A 17,509-nucleotide genomic window follows, 5' to 3' on the forward strand; every position below is an offset into this window, starting at 1 on the left:
TATGATTTATATTATTGAGCCAAATCTTTCCTGGTACAAATATGGACATTTTTATTATTAGAAGATGATCAACTTGTAGGTAATTACAGAATAACTATTTTTTTTTTAAGAACATTTCTGTTTAAGGAAATTATTTTTTTCTATTCCACATACAAGTATGTGTCCCTTGGGTATGGTATCCCTTACTCAGTGGACACAAAAAGTATAGCTGGTACCAATTTCTACTATGAGACAACTATCAATTTTTGTGGCTAAATTTTCAAACTTAAAAACTATATAAATATATATATATATATATAAAGCTTTTAGAGCTATTTTCATAAGAAATTTTTATATAATTCACATTTCCTTTTTATTTCAAATATGTAATCAGAAGATACTATACTTGTATTGATGCAAGATGCTGGGGAAAGGGCATATGGGACTTCCCCATATGTTTCTTTGTTAACGCCCTGTGCAGCTACACAGTTATTCCAAAATATATTTTTTTTAAGTATTGAATTTTGTTTTACTCATGTAGCTATATGATGTTATTAATTATATATTAGTTTTATATATATGTGTTTGTTTGGCTGCATTGGCTCTTAATAGTGGTACATGGGATCTTTGATTTTTGCTGCAGCATACAGGGTCTTCAGTAGCCACGTCTGTGGCATCTTTTAGTTGCGGCATGTGGGATCTAGTTCCCTGACTAGTGTTGAACCCAGAACCTCTGCGTTGAGAGTGTGGAATCTTAGCCACTGGACACACCGGAGAAGTCCCTGTTAGTTATATTTTTTAAAAATATGGCTAAAATATATCACTAATAAATTAAACTATGATAAAGTTTAGGAAATACTTGATTGTTTATTGAGTGAATTAGTTTACTGAACCAAATTTATACTCATTTCTAAGACTATAAAGGGGAATTTATTTAATCACTTACAGTTCATCTAATTTAAGTTCATCTAGATAGAATACATGCTTTCTGTCACATTTTATAGATAGGAAATTGAAGGTCTGATTCAGCATCTATAATAACAGACTTGCTAAACTCTAGTCCTGTATTCCCATACTCAGTAACGTTTCTTCTTGGATTATCTCGTCTCTGCAGTAAAACTCATTAGTCTTTGTTACCTATTTGTTTTCCTTTCATTACTAAGTTTTTAAACATCTTGGGTTTGTCTTGCCTTTCCTGCAGAGTTAGGGATCTTGTATTTTGTTTTTTTCTGTTCCCCATTACCTTGCCACGAGTTGGTTTTACACTTCCAGAACCTCTCAGTTCAAACTAGCCATATTTCAAGTGTTCTATAGCATATATGTCTAGCGGCCGTTGTATTGGATAGAGAAATTCTAGGCTAAATTACAACCTGTAGGATCTCAGAAGAGAAAAGAACAGTGAAACCTCTGCTAGTTATGAAAATTATGAGATCATAACAATCTATTTCTTTTTGAATAAGAAAGGTAAAGATGTAACTATGAGACAGATATTATTTTCAAATTTTAGGTGAGGAAACGAGTCACAGAGCAGTTAAATGGCAGAAGCAAAACTTATTGATGTGTTAATTTTAGGCATTTTCTATTACAGCTTCTTTCCTAGTACTATTACAAAAAATGACTTATATAATGTTAGTAATTTATTTTGATATATGGTTTGCGTAAGTAGTAGCTTTACTTTTAGGGGTAGTAAGTTTATTATAATCAATGACTGCATATAATAAAGATATTTTCAGGTCTCTGCTTGAAGATAAGGAATGTGAAAGAAAACCTAGACTCAGTTACCAGTAGATAAATAGGAAAGTTGAGCCAGAGTTCAGCATTTATTAGAACTGTATGTTTTTATCCTGATTTATATAAATTGACTTCTTCTACTGCTTCTTCTGTCTTTTATGTCAGGCAGTCTATCTGAATTACTAAATTGGTTAAAGAAGCAAAGGTTAGAAACCCTTCTAGAGCTGAGAAGTGGGAAGAGGTATTAAATAGGAAGTGTTAAACTGATTCTTTCCTAGTCTTTTTAAAAAAGAAAAACCAAATTACTTTTCCTCTCAAAGACTGGGAACATGATTACTAACATTCTATTCCTTTTAACATTATTTTTACTACCAAATATTCCTTTAGAAATCTTTATAATGAGATTTTGGATAAATATGTGTATTTTTGGATGTGATAGACAAATTAGTAAATGTGACATATCTAAGTTACATTACTTTGTGAATTACTTTGGAAGAGGGCTTTTAGTGCTATAACTGGGAATACAGTAAATGCCTCTCTGTTGACTGAGAGTACTAAAGGGAGATATCTGGGTTTTCAGTGTCGTTCTGCCACTGATATACCAGTGAGCCCTTGAGACAATTATTGTAGACTTTGATATCTTAATTTGAAAAAGAGGGCCTGAAGTATTAATGTGGCTCTTTTTGGCTCCAGAGTTCTGAGATTCAGTACATTTTTGTTTTGTTTATAGTATTTAATATTAGGTTATCTCAGTGTCACTAGAGCCATCTGCTGACAGAATTCATTATTAGTTTGTTGAAATATTTGGCTGCTTGTAATCCGAATTTATGTAATTAAAGATACTAAAATGTTTAATGTATAACGAAATGTTTTCAGTAGCTTTTTACTTGTGTTCCACTAGTATTTAATGTTTCTATTCATGATTTCTTTACGCTTTTTATTTGTCAAGAAACTAATACTTTGTGCTGACCTTAAAGGTGTTAATTTGCTTATCCTAATTTAAAAGTGCCTTTGTTTAAATGTGATTTGTTTTAATACTAAAAAGAATGTTTTGAAATACTGTTCTTAGCATTGTTTAGAACTGTTGAAATTTATCATTTGTTTTATACTTAAAGTTTTTCTCTAATTTTTTTTCTTGTCTGTTACATAGTGTGTAAGCAGCTATTATTCCCATTTTACAAAAGAAATGCACCTCCAGGAGATTAAGAGACTTCCCTAAGGCCACATAGTTAGTTAATAAAAAATAAAGAGTCAATTCCAGAGCTGCTTGGCTCCAGATCCATTTGCCACATAGATCAAAAGAGCTAAGTTTTGTTAATTGAGTTAAATGAAGTAAAATGCCACACATGTGGTAAACTGAGGACAATTGTCACACCAAATCTCTCCATTTAAAAATTTTTCTTGTATGCCATTGTAATGTGTTTAATTTTAATATATCTTTAAAAAGTGTTAGGTGTAACAAGAATGATAGAAATGTTTTTATCACAAATCTGAAGGAACATAGTGAGAACTCACGGATATCTTTTATATTCATGTTCTATCCATGTGTAATTACTGATACCCAAGTGTCTGTTACTGAATGTTTTAACATTGAAAGAAAAACTAGAGGTTTCACTTAAAATACTCATATAAACTTCTCATTAAAATACAACTATTTTGAAGGTTTATATAGGGAAGAAATTAAAATTTTGATGAGGAAGAAGGAAATCATAAAAGTCCAGTTTCAGGAGGAATCAGAGCTTATTTAATCAATCATTCTAGCCTATTCTTTTTCTCTAAATTCCTCTCTTGATCTTATGTTTGGCATTTCTCTCTGTTTAGATCTTCAATTCACCTGACTGCTTAAATGTCTACACTAAAATATATAATGAATGATAATTTATTATGGCTTTTTAAAGAATAAGGATATTTTGGTATAAACAAATACAATTTTAAATTTGTAAAGTGGTTCCAGGAAAATGTGGCAACATCAGGTAGATTACTGCAAACAAAATGGTAGTTGTTCTGCTTTCTGAGTTTTCAACAATAATTTAGGACTGTAACACATTTGAAAATAACCTTTTTCATTTTTAAGAATAGAAATGTTACATAAATAATTTAAATTTTAATGCCCAAATTTGTTCTCCATGTTTGTAAAGTTTATGAAGTAATGACAGTTAAAGTGGTATAGATTTAGAGTTACCAGAAATTAGGCTTTATGTAACTCTAATAAAATAATACATGGTACCATTTTGTAATACAGAAATGAGGTAAAGCTGTTTACATCATTAGGTCATTAATCCATAGACAAAATAGCACTCTGATAAATCTCACAGGACAGAAATAGTATTAGACCAACCTAAGAGATCTAGGCTTTAGTATTTGCTTTGTTATTATAATGCCATGTGACTTAAAATTAAGACTTGATTTTGTAAATGTGGAATCTGAAATCCAGAGAGCTTATGTTTCATGTCTCATGGATACACAGTGACTTAATGATGATCAGTTTGTGGCACTTAGATCAGTAATCTCCTGGTGTGTAATACTGGAGGTTGAACAATGTGATATTTAAAATACCTTCTAGAACAGTTCCTGAATATCACTTAGGAGCAGCAGGTACTGTTTCCCTGAATAGTTCTGTCCTACTATACTCAATGTCACAACAAGCAGAACTCAGCGAATGCTTCTCCACCCCTTGCTTCCTGATAGCATTGTCTGGGAATCCAAGAATTGCCCTCTGCATTACACCTGTATAGACTCAGCAGAAGCAGATCTATTACCACTAATTCTAGGCCAGAACAAAAGTACTTCCAATCTGAGGGAAAGAAATCCATATTCTACCCCTCCCTTGAAGCCATTTGCAAAGCATCTCCACTACATCTTTGCTGTACCTGCTCCACTAAATGAGTCTTAGCAACAGCATTTTACCTTTTCTAAAACCCAGTATCACCTCACAGGGTCAGAGGTAGGTTCTGAGAGTGGCTATTTCAGGTTAAATCTTGACCCTGTATCAGTATTATCTCCGCTTGTTATTCTTTTGGTTCCTTGGGCACTGTCTCAATTGTCAGTCTATTCAGATGCTTGAATGCTTGCGTCCTTCACTCTGCTTCCAACTGCTCCATACAAATTGACTTTTACTTTTACCCTGCTACTGGCATGTTGAAGCTAATGCATAGTTTTCAGGCCTCATATTGTTTGTTGTCTCAGGAGGATTTATTACTTTTGATTCTCTGTACCTTTGGCTTTAGTGAAACTAGCCTTTTGTGGTTTTCTTTCTTTCTTTTAACAAATTATAGTAAAATATACATAACATTAAGTTTACTGTTTTAACTAGTTTTAACTGTACAATTCAGCAGCATTCAGTACATTCATAGTGTTACTGCAATGTCCAGGCAAGAGATGACAGAGACTTGGACTAGGGAGAGAAGTGTACTGATTGTAAATGTATATTGGAAGAAGAGCCAGAATTGATCAAAGAATTAGATGTGGTGGGTGAGGGCAAATGAATAATCAAGAATGATACTTTATGGTTTTGGATTAAGCAACTGGATGGAGAGTTGTTTAAAGAAGAAGATGAGCCGGGGGGAAAGAGAAAACATTTATGGGCAGAAAAGAAAATCAAGCAAAAACGAGAAAGAGTGGCCAGTTAAGTGTGGTATCTAGAAAGCTAGCAAAGGTAAATCTTTTTAGGAAGGGAACATTTACATCACATGCTGAAAAGTCTATATAAACTACAATTACCAATTAGTTTGACAATATGGATAGTTATCATGGTCTTGTGCAGCCTGATGTTGAGCACAAACGACTCTTTCAAGGAGTTTTCTAAAAAGAGGAACAGAGAAATGACAAATGAAAGGGGGCAGGAGTTTTAAATGGAATAATAAATAAAGACAGCAGTGATCTAATATAGAGGTAGACTGAAGATGTAAGACACAAGGGATAGTTGCTGGCAAGAGTAAAGTGTACAGATCTTGAAAAGGTGAGAAGGGATAAGGTCCAGAGAGCAAGTGGAAGAATAGGGTTGTAATACAAAGTGGCATTTTTCCATTTTTATAAGAGAAAAACACTTTGAGTGTAAATGCTAGATTTTAGATATGGAATTGTGTTCCCAGTACCTAAAACAGTAGCTGATATATAATAAACCCTCAATAATTATTTATTAATAAATTAATAAGAAATTCCTGTTGAGTTGATGTTACATTTTCAAAGAAAATTATACCATTACACTAGTAGCACTTGCTAAAGCCAAATGGTACTCTATTACAATCAGTTCCTTCCCCAAATTTGCTTTCTCTAAACAAGCAGTCAGCAAACTAGGATCACTGAGCCAAACCCAGCCTGTTGCCTGATTTTTATGAGTAAGATTTTATTGAGACTCAGTCATGCCCACTTGTTTAATTATATTTTCTGGCTTTCCAGGTACAGTAGAGGTGAGAAGTTACAATAGAAACCATATTGTTTGAGGTCCTGAATATATTTACTCTCTGGTTCTTCACAGAAAAAGTTGATTGGCTCCAGCTCTAAATTTAATTTAATTCTCTTCTTTTGGCTGCACTGCACAGCATGTGGGATCTTAGTTCCCCAGGCAGGCATTGAACCCACGCCCCCTGCATTGGAAGCCCCCAGTCTTAGCCACTGGACCACCAGGGAAGTCCCTGGTTTAATTTTAAATTCCAAAATCTGGGATGTAAAAAAGGGTTTTCTACAACAAACATCTACTTTATAGTCATGAGACATCTAAATTAAGAGGTCTAGTAATATGGAGAGCTATTTGGGTAAAGCTAATGAAATAGAATTAGATTAAAGATGATTTGGAAGTCGTGAACACATAGGAAATGGTGAAAACTATAGTAGTGGGTGAAACCTCCAATGTGTAAAGTACCGACACCTAGAAAACAAACATTTAGGAGATAGGGAAAAGAAAAACTTAAAAAGGAGATTAAGGCATTAAAAAAAAATGGGAAACAGTTTGGTACTTTCTCAAAATGTTAAACAGAATTTATGACCCGGAAAAAGAATTGAAATCAAAGGCTCAAAACAGATATTTGTATACCAGTATCCATAGCAACATTACTCGCAATAGACAAAAGGTCTGTGTTAGACAAAAGGTAACATCTCAAGTGTCCATCAACAGATGAATGGACAAATCAAAATGTGGCCCATCTATACAATGGAATATTAGCCATAAAAAAGAACAGAATTCTGAAACATGGTATAAAGTGGATGAAACTTGAAAATGTTATGCTAAGTAAAATAAAACAGACATAAAATGAGAAATATTTTATGATTCCATTTATGTACATTGTCTTACATTGCGAAGAGTCGGACACGACTGAGCAACTGAACTGATGTAAATTGTCTAGAATGGGCAAATAGAGATAGATAGTAAAGGTTACCAGGTGATTGGACCTGGAAAAGGTAAGAGATATGAGAACAAAGTGTCTGTTTGAGAGGATGAAGAAGTTTGGAAACAGTAGTAAGACATGAATCATAAGGCTTGAAGGTCTCTTTGTGAACCCTGAAACTTACTACATACAAATGATTGTTGAATGCTCGTTATCTTAGTTAATTCTATTTCATTTGTGTAGGAAAGGTAGAACTAAGGCTAAAAATTTTTATAGCCTCTTCATGGTAGACAGATAAAAGGGACTATAGAATTGAACAAAATGTCCCTATATGAGAAAAAAAAAAATGTGATTTCAGTAAGTTGAATGGTATAGTTCTTTAAAGTAACAGTTCCAGTTAGTGCCTATTTCAAGTGAAAGTGTTAGTCACTCAGTCATGTCCAACTCTTTGCAACCCCATGAACTGTAGCCTACCAGGCTCCTCTGTCCATGGGATTCTCCAGCCAAGAATACTGGAGTGGGTTGCCATGCTCTTCTCCAGGGGATCTTCCTGACCCGGGATGGAACCCAGTTCTCCCACATTGCAGGCAGATTCGTTATTGTTTAACAGTTCTTGTTAGTGCCTAATTCAGGCAGCTGGAAACTAGCAGAATTAAAGCAGCAACAAGATAGAGATTGAAATTTGCTGCATTATTTGAGTGACTGAGTACTAACAATGATAGAAGACCTTGGGACAGAATACAAAAGGAGGAGGGGTATAAAGTTCTTCAGTATGAAAATTTTAACAAGTGATGGTATTGTTTTAAGTGATTTTAACTAGGAAATTTAAATCATATTATCTTAAACCAATGAATATTAAGTTCCCAAATCTCACAGTTAAGAGTAGGAGTTTAAAATAAAATTTTATTTTCTCAACTGTAGAGTCTGTGTAAAGCTCTCTTTTTGGAAGCTCTTTAGTAATGTGCTATAAATCAAAAACAAGCCCTTGAAGATGACTCAAGCTTTGTGTGGCTAAATAGTCAAATAAAAAGTTTCTTTCAGAATTCTGAACAGTCTTAAATGGAAAAATTGACTCAAAGAAGTTCAGGATATCATGTAACAACTAGAAATTGTTGTTTAGTTGCTCAGTCATGTCTGACTCTTGGCAACACCATGGACTGTGTAGCATGCCAGGCTCCCCTGTCCTTCACCATCTCCCAGAACTTACTCAGACTCCTGTCCATAGAGTCAGTGATCCCATCCAATCATCTTGTCCTCTTCTCTTCCTGCCTTCAATCTTTCCCAGCATCAGAGTCAATTTTTTAATGAGTCGGCTCTTCACATCAGGTGGCCAAAGTATTGGAACTTCAGCATCAGGCCTTCCAATGAATATTCAGGATTGATTTCCTTTATAATTGACTGGTTTGATCTCCTTGCAGTCCAAGGGACTCTCAGAAGCCTTCTCCAACACCACAGTTCAAAAGCATAAATTCTTCAGCACTCAGCCTTCCTTATGGTCCAACTCTCACATGCATACACAACTACTAGGAAAACCATAGCTTTGATTATACAGACTTTTGTCGGCAAAGACATTAGCATTAAACAACTTTTTAGTGTCTTTTAATTTCATGGCTGTAGTCACCATCTGCAGTGATTTTGGAGCCCAAGAAAATAAAGTCTATCACTCTTTCCATTGTTTCCCCATCTGTTTGCCAGAAGTGATGGGACCGGATGCCATGATCTTTGTTTTTGAATGTTCAGTTTTAAGCCAGCCTTTTCACTCTCTTCTTTGACCTTCATCAAGAGGCTCTTTAGTTCCTCTTTGCTTTCTGCTATAAGGGTGGTGTCACCTACGTATCTGAGGTTATTGATGTTTCTTCCCGCAATCTTCATTCCAGCTTGTGAGTCATCCAACCATGCATTTCGCATGATATACTCTGCATATAAGTTAAATAAGCAGGGTGACACTATACAGCATTGACGTACTCCTTTCCCAATTTGGAACCAGCCTGTTGTTCCATGTCCGGTTCTAACTGTTGCTTCTTGATCTGCATACAAGTATCTCAGGAGGCAGGTGAGATGGTCTAGTATTCCCATCTTTAAGAATTTCTCACAGTTTGTTGTGTTCCACACAGTCAAAGGCTTTATAAAGCATACTCAGTGAAGCAGAAGTATATGTTTTTCTGAAATTCTCTTGCTTTTTCTGTGATCCAGCAGATGTTGGCAATTTGATCTCTGTTTCCTTTGCCTTTTCTAAATCCAGCTTGAACATCTGGAAGTTCTCGGTTCGCATACCGTTGAAGCCTAGCTTGGAGAATTTTGAGCATTACTTTGCTAGCATGTGAAATGAGTGCAAATCGTGTGGTAGTTTGAACATTGCCCTTCTTTGGGATTGGAATGAAAACTGACCTTTTCCAGTCCTGTGGCCACTGCTGAGTTTTCCAAATTTGCTGGCATATTGAGTGCAGCACTTTCACAGCATCATCTTTTAGGATTTGAAAAGCTCAGCTGGAATTCCATCACCTCTCCTAGCTTTGTTCGTGTTGCTTCCTAAAGCCTGCTTGATTTCATACTCCACGGTGTCTGGCTCTAGGTGGGTAATGACACCATCATGGTTATCTGGGTTGTTAAGATTGCTTTTGTATAGTTCTTCTATGTATTCTTGTCACCTCTTCTTAATATCTTCTGTTACTGTTAAGTCTGTACCATTTCTGTCCTTGTTATTGTGCCCATCTTTGCAAGAAATGTTCCCTTGGTAACTAGTTTTCAAGCGATCTCTAGTCTTTCCCATTCTGTTGTTTTTCTGTTCCTTTGCATTGATCACTGAGGAAGGCTTTCTTATCTCTCCTTGCTATTCTTTGGAACTCTGCATTCAAATGGGTATATCTTTCCTTTTCTCCTTTACCTTTTGCTTCTCTTCTTTTCTTTTTTTAAATGTTTATTTATTTGGCTGCATGGGTCTTAGTTGAGACATGTGGGATCTAGTTCCCTGACCAGGGATTGAACCTGAGTCCCCTGCATTGGTAGCATAGAATCTTAGCCATTGAACCACCAGGGAAGTCCCTTCTCTTCATTTCTAAGCTATTTGTAAGGCAGCCTCAGACAACCACTTTGCCTTTTTGCATTTATTTTTCTTGATAGTTTTGATCACTGTCTTCTGTACCGTGTTACAAACCTCCGTCCACAGTTCTTCAGGCACTGTCAGATGTAATCCCTTGAATCTATTTGTTCCTTCAACTGTGTAATTGTAAGGGATTTGATTTAGGTCATATTTGAATGGCCTAGTGGTTTTCCCTACTTTCTTCTGTTTAAGTCTGAATTTTCCAATAAGGGGTTCATGATCTGAACCACAGTCAGCTCACGTCTTGTTTTTGCTGACTGTATAGAACTTCTCCATCTTCGGCTGCAATGAATGTAATCAATCTGATTTCAGTATTGACGACCTGTGATGTCCATGTGTAGAATTGTTTCTTGTTTTGTTGGAAGAGGGTATTGCTATGATCAGTGTGTTCTCTTGGCAAAACTCTGTAACAACTATTTACACAAAAACTTATATTTTTTGTATATTATCTCTTTAGCCATGCAGTATAAAAAAATTATTAAAGCTTTGTGGTAATATTCCAGGAGATTTTGAGAAAGTTCCCATAACCATAATGTAGTAATTTTTGTTACTGTCAGTTCTTGCTGTGCATTGTCCATGTGTAAATATAGCAAAAAATAGCTTTGCTCAAATTTAATTAAGCATTTTCTCCTGGTTGGACATTTAAATAATTACTATTTGAATACCTGGTTTTAGGAATAGTATTACAAAGAACACCTCAATTCTGTGAGTAATTACTTAGTGGAAATTAATTTTATTAGAATAAATTTCCAGTAACGGGGTTACTGGATCTAAAGGATATTTGACTTGGTATTTGTCACAAAGTTGTTTTCAGATTTACTGTATGCTTTGAGGATATTTAGCACCATGGGACTTTTTAAAGAACATTTCTAAGAATGTCTGGTGCCCTGTTTTTTGTTTTCTGTTAAATACTATCTTACAGTTCAGGAAAATCCTTAAACTGTGTCAACCCATTTCTTTTTAAATTGTTACCTTTTAAAAATTACTTTTAGTAAGTATCAGCGTAGAAATGAAGATGTTTTCTGCCTTCTTGCATTGCCAGCTTTTCAGTACTTAGAGCTTTAATTTTTTACAGTGTTGTGCTATTTTCTGCTGTTCAGTGTTGCTGTATTTTCTGCAAAGTGGCTTAGTTATACACATATGCATTCATTTTTGTGTTCTTCTCCATTATGGTTTATCCCAGGAGATTGGATATAGTTCTAGGTGCTGTAGAGGAGGACGTTGTTATTTATCCATGTTAAATATAGTACTTTGCATCTACTAACCTCAAACTTCCAGTCTCTCCCTGTCTCTTTCCCTCCCCATCTGACAACCACAGTCTGTTGTCTATGTCTGTGAGTCTGCTTCTGTTTTATAGATAGGTTCATTTGTGCTATATTTTACATTCCACATATGAATGATACCATGCATTATTTGTCTTTCTATGTCTGACTGACTTCACTTAGTGTGATGATCTCTAGCTACATCCATGTTGTTGCGAACAGTTTGCCTCATCCTTTTTATGGCCGAGTTGTATTCCATGGTATACTCTGTGCCACATCTTCCTTATCCTTTCATCTGTCAGTGGACATGTAGGTGGTTTTCATGTCTTGGCAATTGTGAATAGTGCTGTATAGCTTTAATTCGAATCATGGGGTTATACAAAGGATTTGTGGCTTGTTTACATGCTTGAATTTATCTATATTTGGGCTGAAAGTCTTATTTAATTCCCACCCATTATCTACTCCAAAATAGAAATTTCTTGCCACACTTTAAATCTCTAAAAGTGATTCTTTCTATAATGGCCGTAATTCTTACATGTTGCTCTAATAATCAGGAATTGCTAAAACTCTACTTCTTCCCTCTATGTATTTTAAAGAATATTTATTTATTTACTTACTTGGCTGCATTGGATCTTTCACTGTGGCACACAGATTCTCTCGTTGTGATGCATGGGCCCAGAGCGCATGAGTTCAGTAGTTGAGGCAGTCAGGTTTAGTTGCTCTGTAGGATCTTAGTTCTCTGATCAAATATCAAACTGGTATCCTCTGTATTGCCAGGTGGATTCTTAACCAGCGGACCACCAGGGGAGTCTTCCCGCTGTGTATTTTAAAAAGAATTTGAAAGGAATCAATATTATAATCAAAGCAGTTTATTTGTTCATTTTATGTGAATTTTATCCTTTTGTTCAGCATGTCTGCCTCAAGGAATCCATGTTGTAGAAATACCATTATGTAAATAGAAAATGATATATAAAACAGTGTACAATTGCCATGATATCTTTAACACTGAAGAATAGGAACAATTTAAACATCCAGTACGGAATTTATTACATAAACTATGGTACATTCATATAATGAAATAAGCAGTTATTATAAAAAACAAGACAGCACTATGTGTTAACATTGGAAGGTTGCAAAAGCAAATTGTGAATTTGTTGTTGTTTAATCACTTAAGTTGTGCCTGACTCTTTAGGACCCCATGGACTGTAGTTGGCCAGGCTTCTCTGTCCATGGAGTTCTCCAGGCAAGAATACTGGAGTGGGTTGCCATTTCCTTCTCCAGGGGATCTTCTCCACCCAAGGATAAAACCTGGGTCTCCTGCATTGGCAGGTGAATTCTTCCGAGGTGATGCTAGCCATAAAGAACCTGCCTGCTAATGTAGGAGACTTAAGAAATGTGAGTTCAATCCCTGGGTATGGAAGATCCCCTGGAGGGGAGGGCATGGCAACCCGCTCCAATCTTCTTGCCTGAAGAATCCCACGGGCAGAGGAGGCTGGCAGGCTACAGTCCACAGGGTCACAGACAGTTGGACACGACTGAAGCAACTGAGCACACACACAAGCCATCAGGGAAGCACCAAATTGTAATTACATATTGTATATTCTCATTTTTAAAAAACTGTGAGATGTATTTATGGAGAGACAAATATAGAGGAGGGTACGTGACATCTTAACATGGGTCTGTCAGGTTTGGATGAAGACATGATCTTACACTTTCTTGTTACGTCTCTTTTAAAGTTTGTACAATAAACATAAATTAATTTTGGAATTAAACATTTCTCTTTTAAAGATTAAATAAGTCAATTTTTAACATCACAGCATAGCTATTAGGTGAGCACTGGTTTTCTAAAGATTCAGAACATTTTGGAGACTCTTCTTTTATAATCTCCTTCAGAACCACTTGACCTTAGTTTGTGTCTTGTCTCTCTCCTGATTGTAGCACACTGGATCCCAAGTAATAGAGCGAAATTGAGAATTTGCTTAAGGGATGAGTTGAGGAGAGAAGTAGTTGACAAGAGAAATTTGACCAGTTAGATTGTAACTGCGTTAAGCAGCCTTAAACCATGAAGAATTCAAATAGTATTAAATTCTGAGAAAAGGTTTTGATTAAGAGGTTTGATAAAGGTTTTGAAAAAATCATCTCAAACAGTGCCTTGGTAAGAATAAAGGCATGGAAATAAGTCATGTTGTGTTTGTGCAAGGGAGAAATTAATTTCAGTGTGAATTGCCCTCAGAAGTAGGTTCACTGTCACATTGATCAATAGGAATTGTCAGACGAGGGCTCCAGGAGGATTGATACAAGTGAAGAATCTGGGCAGGTGATGTACACAAAATGCTAGACCAGGGAACTTAGAAGTCAGCCATAGTAGGTGAGTTGTTTCTGTCAGTGGTTGGTCAGCTCAGCTCATCATCATTTAGTCATTATCAGGCCAGAACTGCTAATCTGACACTACCACAGCTACTGGTTGAATTTTTTTTCATAAGCAAGTCTTGGTTCATTGTAAGGTTTCCTTTCCTTAGCTTTTCTGATAGTTCCAAGACTTTGTTATATCTTGACACAGTAACAGGTACCTGAAGCTTTGAACATTGAAATGTATACTTCACATTCAAATTGGGGTTTATCCATATGGATTCAGTATGTCCGTAGTCTTGTTTAAATTATTTCTACCACTTTTGTCTACCCCTGTGCATAGTGTCCCCAGTGCCACTGAGTACATTAAGGAATTTTTAATGTCTAGTAATTTTTTCAATGATAGGGAAACTATATCAGAGTTTGAAGACGGGACATTTATTGTACTTAAAAGTTTTTTTATAACATGGACTCTAGATAGGGTATGTCATATCTGCAGGGTGTCTGTGTTTTAGACATTTTAAAGACATTTTATTTGTATAGCCAATGTAGTAAGTGTTATAATTTTAAATAGATGAAAAGGAAAAAAAAGAGTCAGTGGAATTCTCTTTGATGCAATGTTTTTTCCTTCCAGACCAGAATCCGTAGAAGCTAGCCCTGTGGTAGTTGAGAAATCCAACAGTTATCCCCACCAGTTATATACCAGCAGCTCGCATCATTCACACAGTTACATTGGTTTGCCCTATGCGGTAAGTGTCAAACATTTCTCTGGAAGGTTTTTTAGTATCTGTATATAAATTTGTATTTTTTATATTTAAAGGTTGAAAGTTGATGTATGTGGTGTTATGCCTAAAACTGAATATTTAAAATGCAGACTTTTTATACTATCTAAACAATTAGGTATATAATTTGTAGTTTAATTTGTTATTGATCTAATTATATATATTCAAGGGATTAAAATTCTATAAGAGGAATTCCTTAGAAGTTTTTATAGTATTATTATTTTGCTTTTTATGCTTTTACTAGTTTAGTGTTAAAATTCTTTACCTTCCCTATGAAAAGATTATAGGTAGAATTATACTATCTACTGTTGATTTTAAATTATATAGTAATTTATATGATAAATTATATAGTCACCACTGATTTAGCTCTTATATGTCAAGCTCTGTGCTGAGCATTTTTACATATATTATCTAATTTTTGGAAACAACCTCATAGGTATAATTTTCATCCCCATTTCATAGCTGAGAAAATGAAAGCTTATCTAAGCTAACTTATTGAGTGTTGCATAGCTAGTAAGAGGCAGAGTACAGACTGAAACAGCTGCAGAACTGAACACATGTGTGGTATTATCGAGTTACCATTATCAGAAATTTTTACCATTTGGACCAGAATAAAAAATACCCAAACTTAAAAAATCCCTATTGTATACTGTCTAGTGACAATATGTCTTCTGTAATTGTTTTTGTTATTCTTTAGCCTCTATTTTCCTAAGGGTTTTGTGTTTGCTTTTTTTAACCATCACTATTCTCACATCTTGTATTGTGACGGTGACTAAGGTTGTAGGTAGATATTTTCATTTATTACTATGGTTTAAAATTTAGTTTCAGCAAGTCATTATTTTAAAGGTATTAAGGAAGAAATGGGCCAATTTCATCTCTCTCAAATACTCAGGTTAAGGACTGAGTTTTATTTAAGTTGCTTAGATCATACTGTTATTGAAATTACATTGTGCGGTGTTTGTGTTTAATTATCCAGGACCATAATTACGGTGCTCGTCCTCCTCCAACACCTCCAGCTTCCCCTCCTCCATCAGTTCTTATTAGCAAAAATGAAGTAGGCATCTTTACCACTCCTAATTTTGATGAAACTTCCAGTGCTACTACAATCAGCACATCTGAGGATGGAAGTTACGGTACTGATGTAACCAGGTGCATATGTGGTTTTACACATGATGATGGATACATGATCTGTTGTGACAAATGCAGGTAAAATATTTCATGCTATTTGCTTGTTTTCTTGAATGCTCCTAATGTTTGTGATTGTTAATGTTGGAAAAGATAATTAAACTTGCTTTGAAAGGAACTGATAAATGAATTTTTAAAGTGATCCTTCTGCTACTATCATTGCAAACTGTTTTTCTCCTAGAAAGTGCCCCTATGGGAAAGAAAGAAAGAAAAAAAACTATCTTAAGAGTTTTTTGGAAATCCTCGTTGTTAATTGAGTAATAGGCAATCAGTTCTAAACTTTTATTTATACAGAATCACACCTCTCTTTTCACTCATTCAATAGTAATACACTACATAAAGTAGACAGATACAAATGAGAGGAGAATTGAGTCCTGTGTATTTCCTTTGGAATTATTTGTGCTGTATAGTCAACTGTGATTTTCCAGTTTGGGGGAATTATACATTTGATTGATGTTTGTTTGACCTGACTCTCTCACCTCCTTTTGACTTGACCCTTGCAGCACTCTGGAGTCTCCTTGAACCAGAACCACAGTCTCCCCTCCCCCAACCCTGGTTCAACCACCAAGAAAGGCCTCCTCCCCTAGAGAAGGTGTGATTGGGACAGAAAGTGGGGTTTTGTTTTCTTTCTTTATTTTTTTTCTGGTGGGAGGGAGATGGGGAGGATGGAGAGGGAACAGTAGGGTTTCAACCTGAAAGTTGCTGAGTCCATCCCCTGCAAGGCTGGGAAGCAGAGAGTATTTAAGCAGTATTTAAGCACTGTAGAGGGTAAGAAAGTTTGATAGTTTTCAGAATATCCTGGATCTGGTCGTTAAGACATAGCTTCATTATTTTATTTGAAATAGTATTCATATTTGAATGTGAGTATAATATTTGGCTTTGTTGAGCTAAATATAAATTACTTTGCATTATTTGTAATCCTGTTCCCGTCTGTTAGGTGATTAGGAGTGAGATGTAGTTGATACAAATATGCAGTTAGGGTTATATTTCAGAAAGGTGATTTATCTTTGCCAAAAATGGGGAAAATTAGTCTTAAGTGAAATGTGAAATTTGATGTTATTTTTATGGAAAGTTGTAGTATTAATACTTTGAGTTAATTTTAATAATAAAACTATATTGTGACACTTTTTCAAATTAACAACTAAACTTATGGTACATACTATTACCATAAGCATACTATTACCACTTACCTCAGGAAGTTTATTCAGGAGGTAAATTTAAAACCGAAGAAAATAACTTCACTGGTAACTTGTTTTCCTCATAATTTTTTAATTACTTAGTAGCAACTCTCAATTCATATTTTAACCAATCACATAAAATATCTCATAGCTGATTTTTGTCTTATGTAATAAATTATATAATATTTGACTATTTTTATTCTAATGCAAAATCTAAACTTTTGATTAATTACAATGATCTATATATAATATAGAATTATATCTATTCGAAAATAGTGAAATAATTCTTTAGCATTTATACCTAACTACAAATTCTCGAAGGACCAGTTCACATATTTTGGATTATTCAAGGTATTTGATTTTTAGCAACTGGTCTATTTGTTAATAATTTTTTGTTATTCTACTTTTCCATTGCTTAACCTGGAGTATAATATATACTTCCAGGCTTAATCTTTTTCCTCTATTCTTGCTTTACATTGGCTCTATGTGTTTTCATGTACCTGCTGCCCATACTCTCTTTCAAATTTGCCAACTAGAGCTCTGATATTTATTCATTTCCTAGTTTTATTTCTCCTATTTTCTCCATGAACTATTACTTACCCCCAAATTTAACATAATT

At 34.9% G+C, this 17,509-nt stretch overlaps 1 protein-coding gene across 6 annotated transcripts in view; it reads left to right on the top strand.

Annotated features, from left to right (window-relative positions):
• KMT2E (lysine methyltransferase 2E (inactive)) overlaps positions 1-17,509 on the top strand; it is a 94,432-nt gene that overhangs the window by 25,667 nt on the left and 51,256 nt on the right. For all 6 annotated transcript variants that reach the window (XM_069587841.1, XM_069587845.1, XM_069587840.1 and 3 more), the window contains 2 exons: positions 14,380-14,494; positions 15,504-15,733. In XM_069587841.1, the coding sequence (XP_069443942.1) occupies positions 14,380-14,494; positions 15,504-15,733 (345 nt within the window). The remainder of the gene's footprint in view (positions 1-14,379; positions 14,495-15,503; positions 15,734-17,509) is intronic.

This window comes from Ovis canadensis, chromosome 4 (assembly GCF_042477335.2).
Source record: "Ovis canadensis isolate MfBH-ARS-UI-01 breed Bighorn chromosome 4, ARS-UI_OviCan_v2, whole genome shotgun sequence".
NCBI lineage: Eukaryota > Metazoa > Chordata > Mammalia > Artiodactyla > Bovidae > Ovis > Ovis canadensis.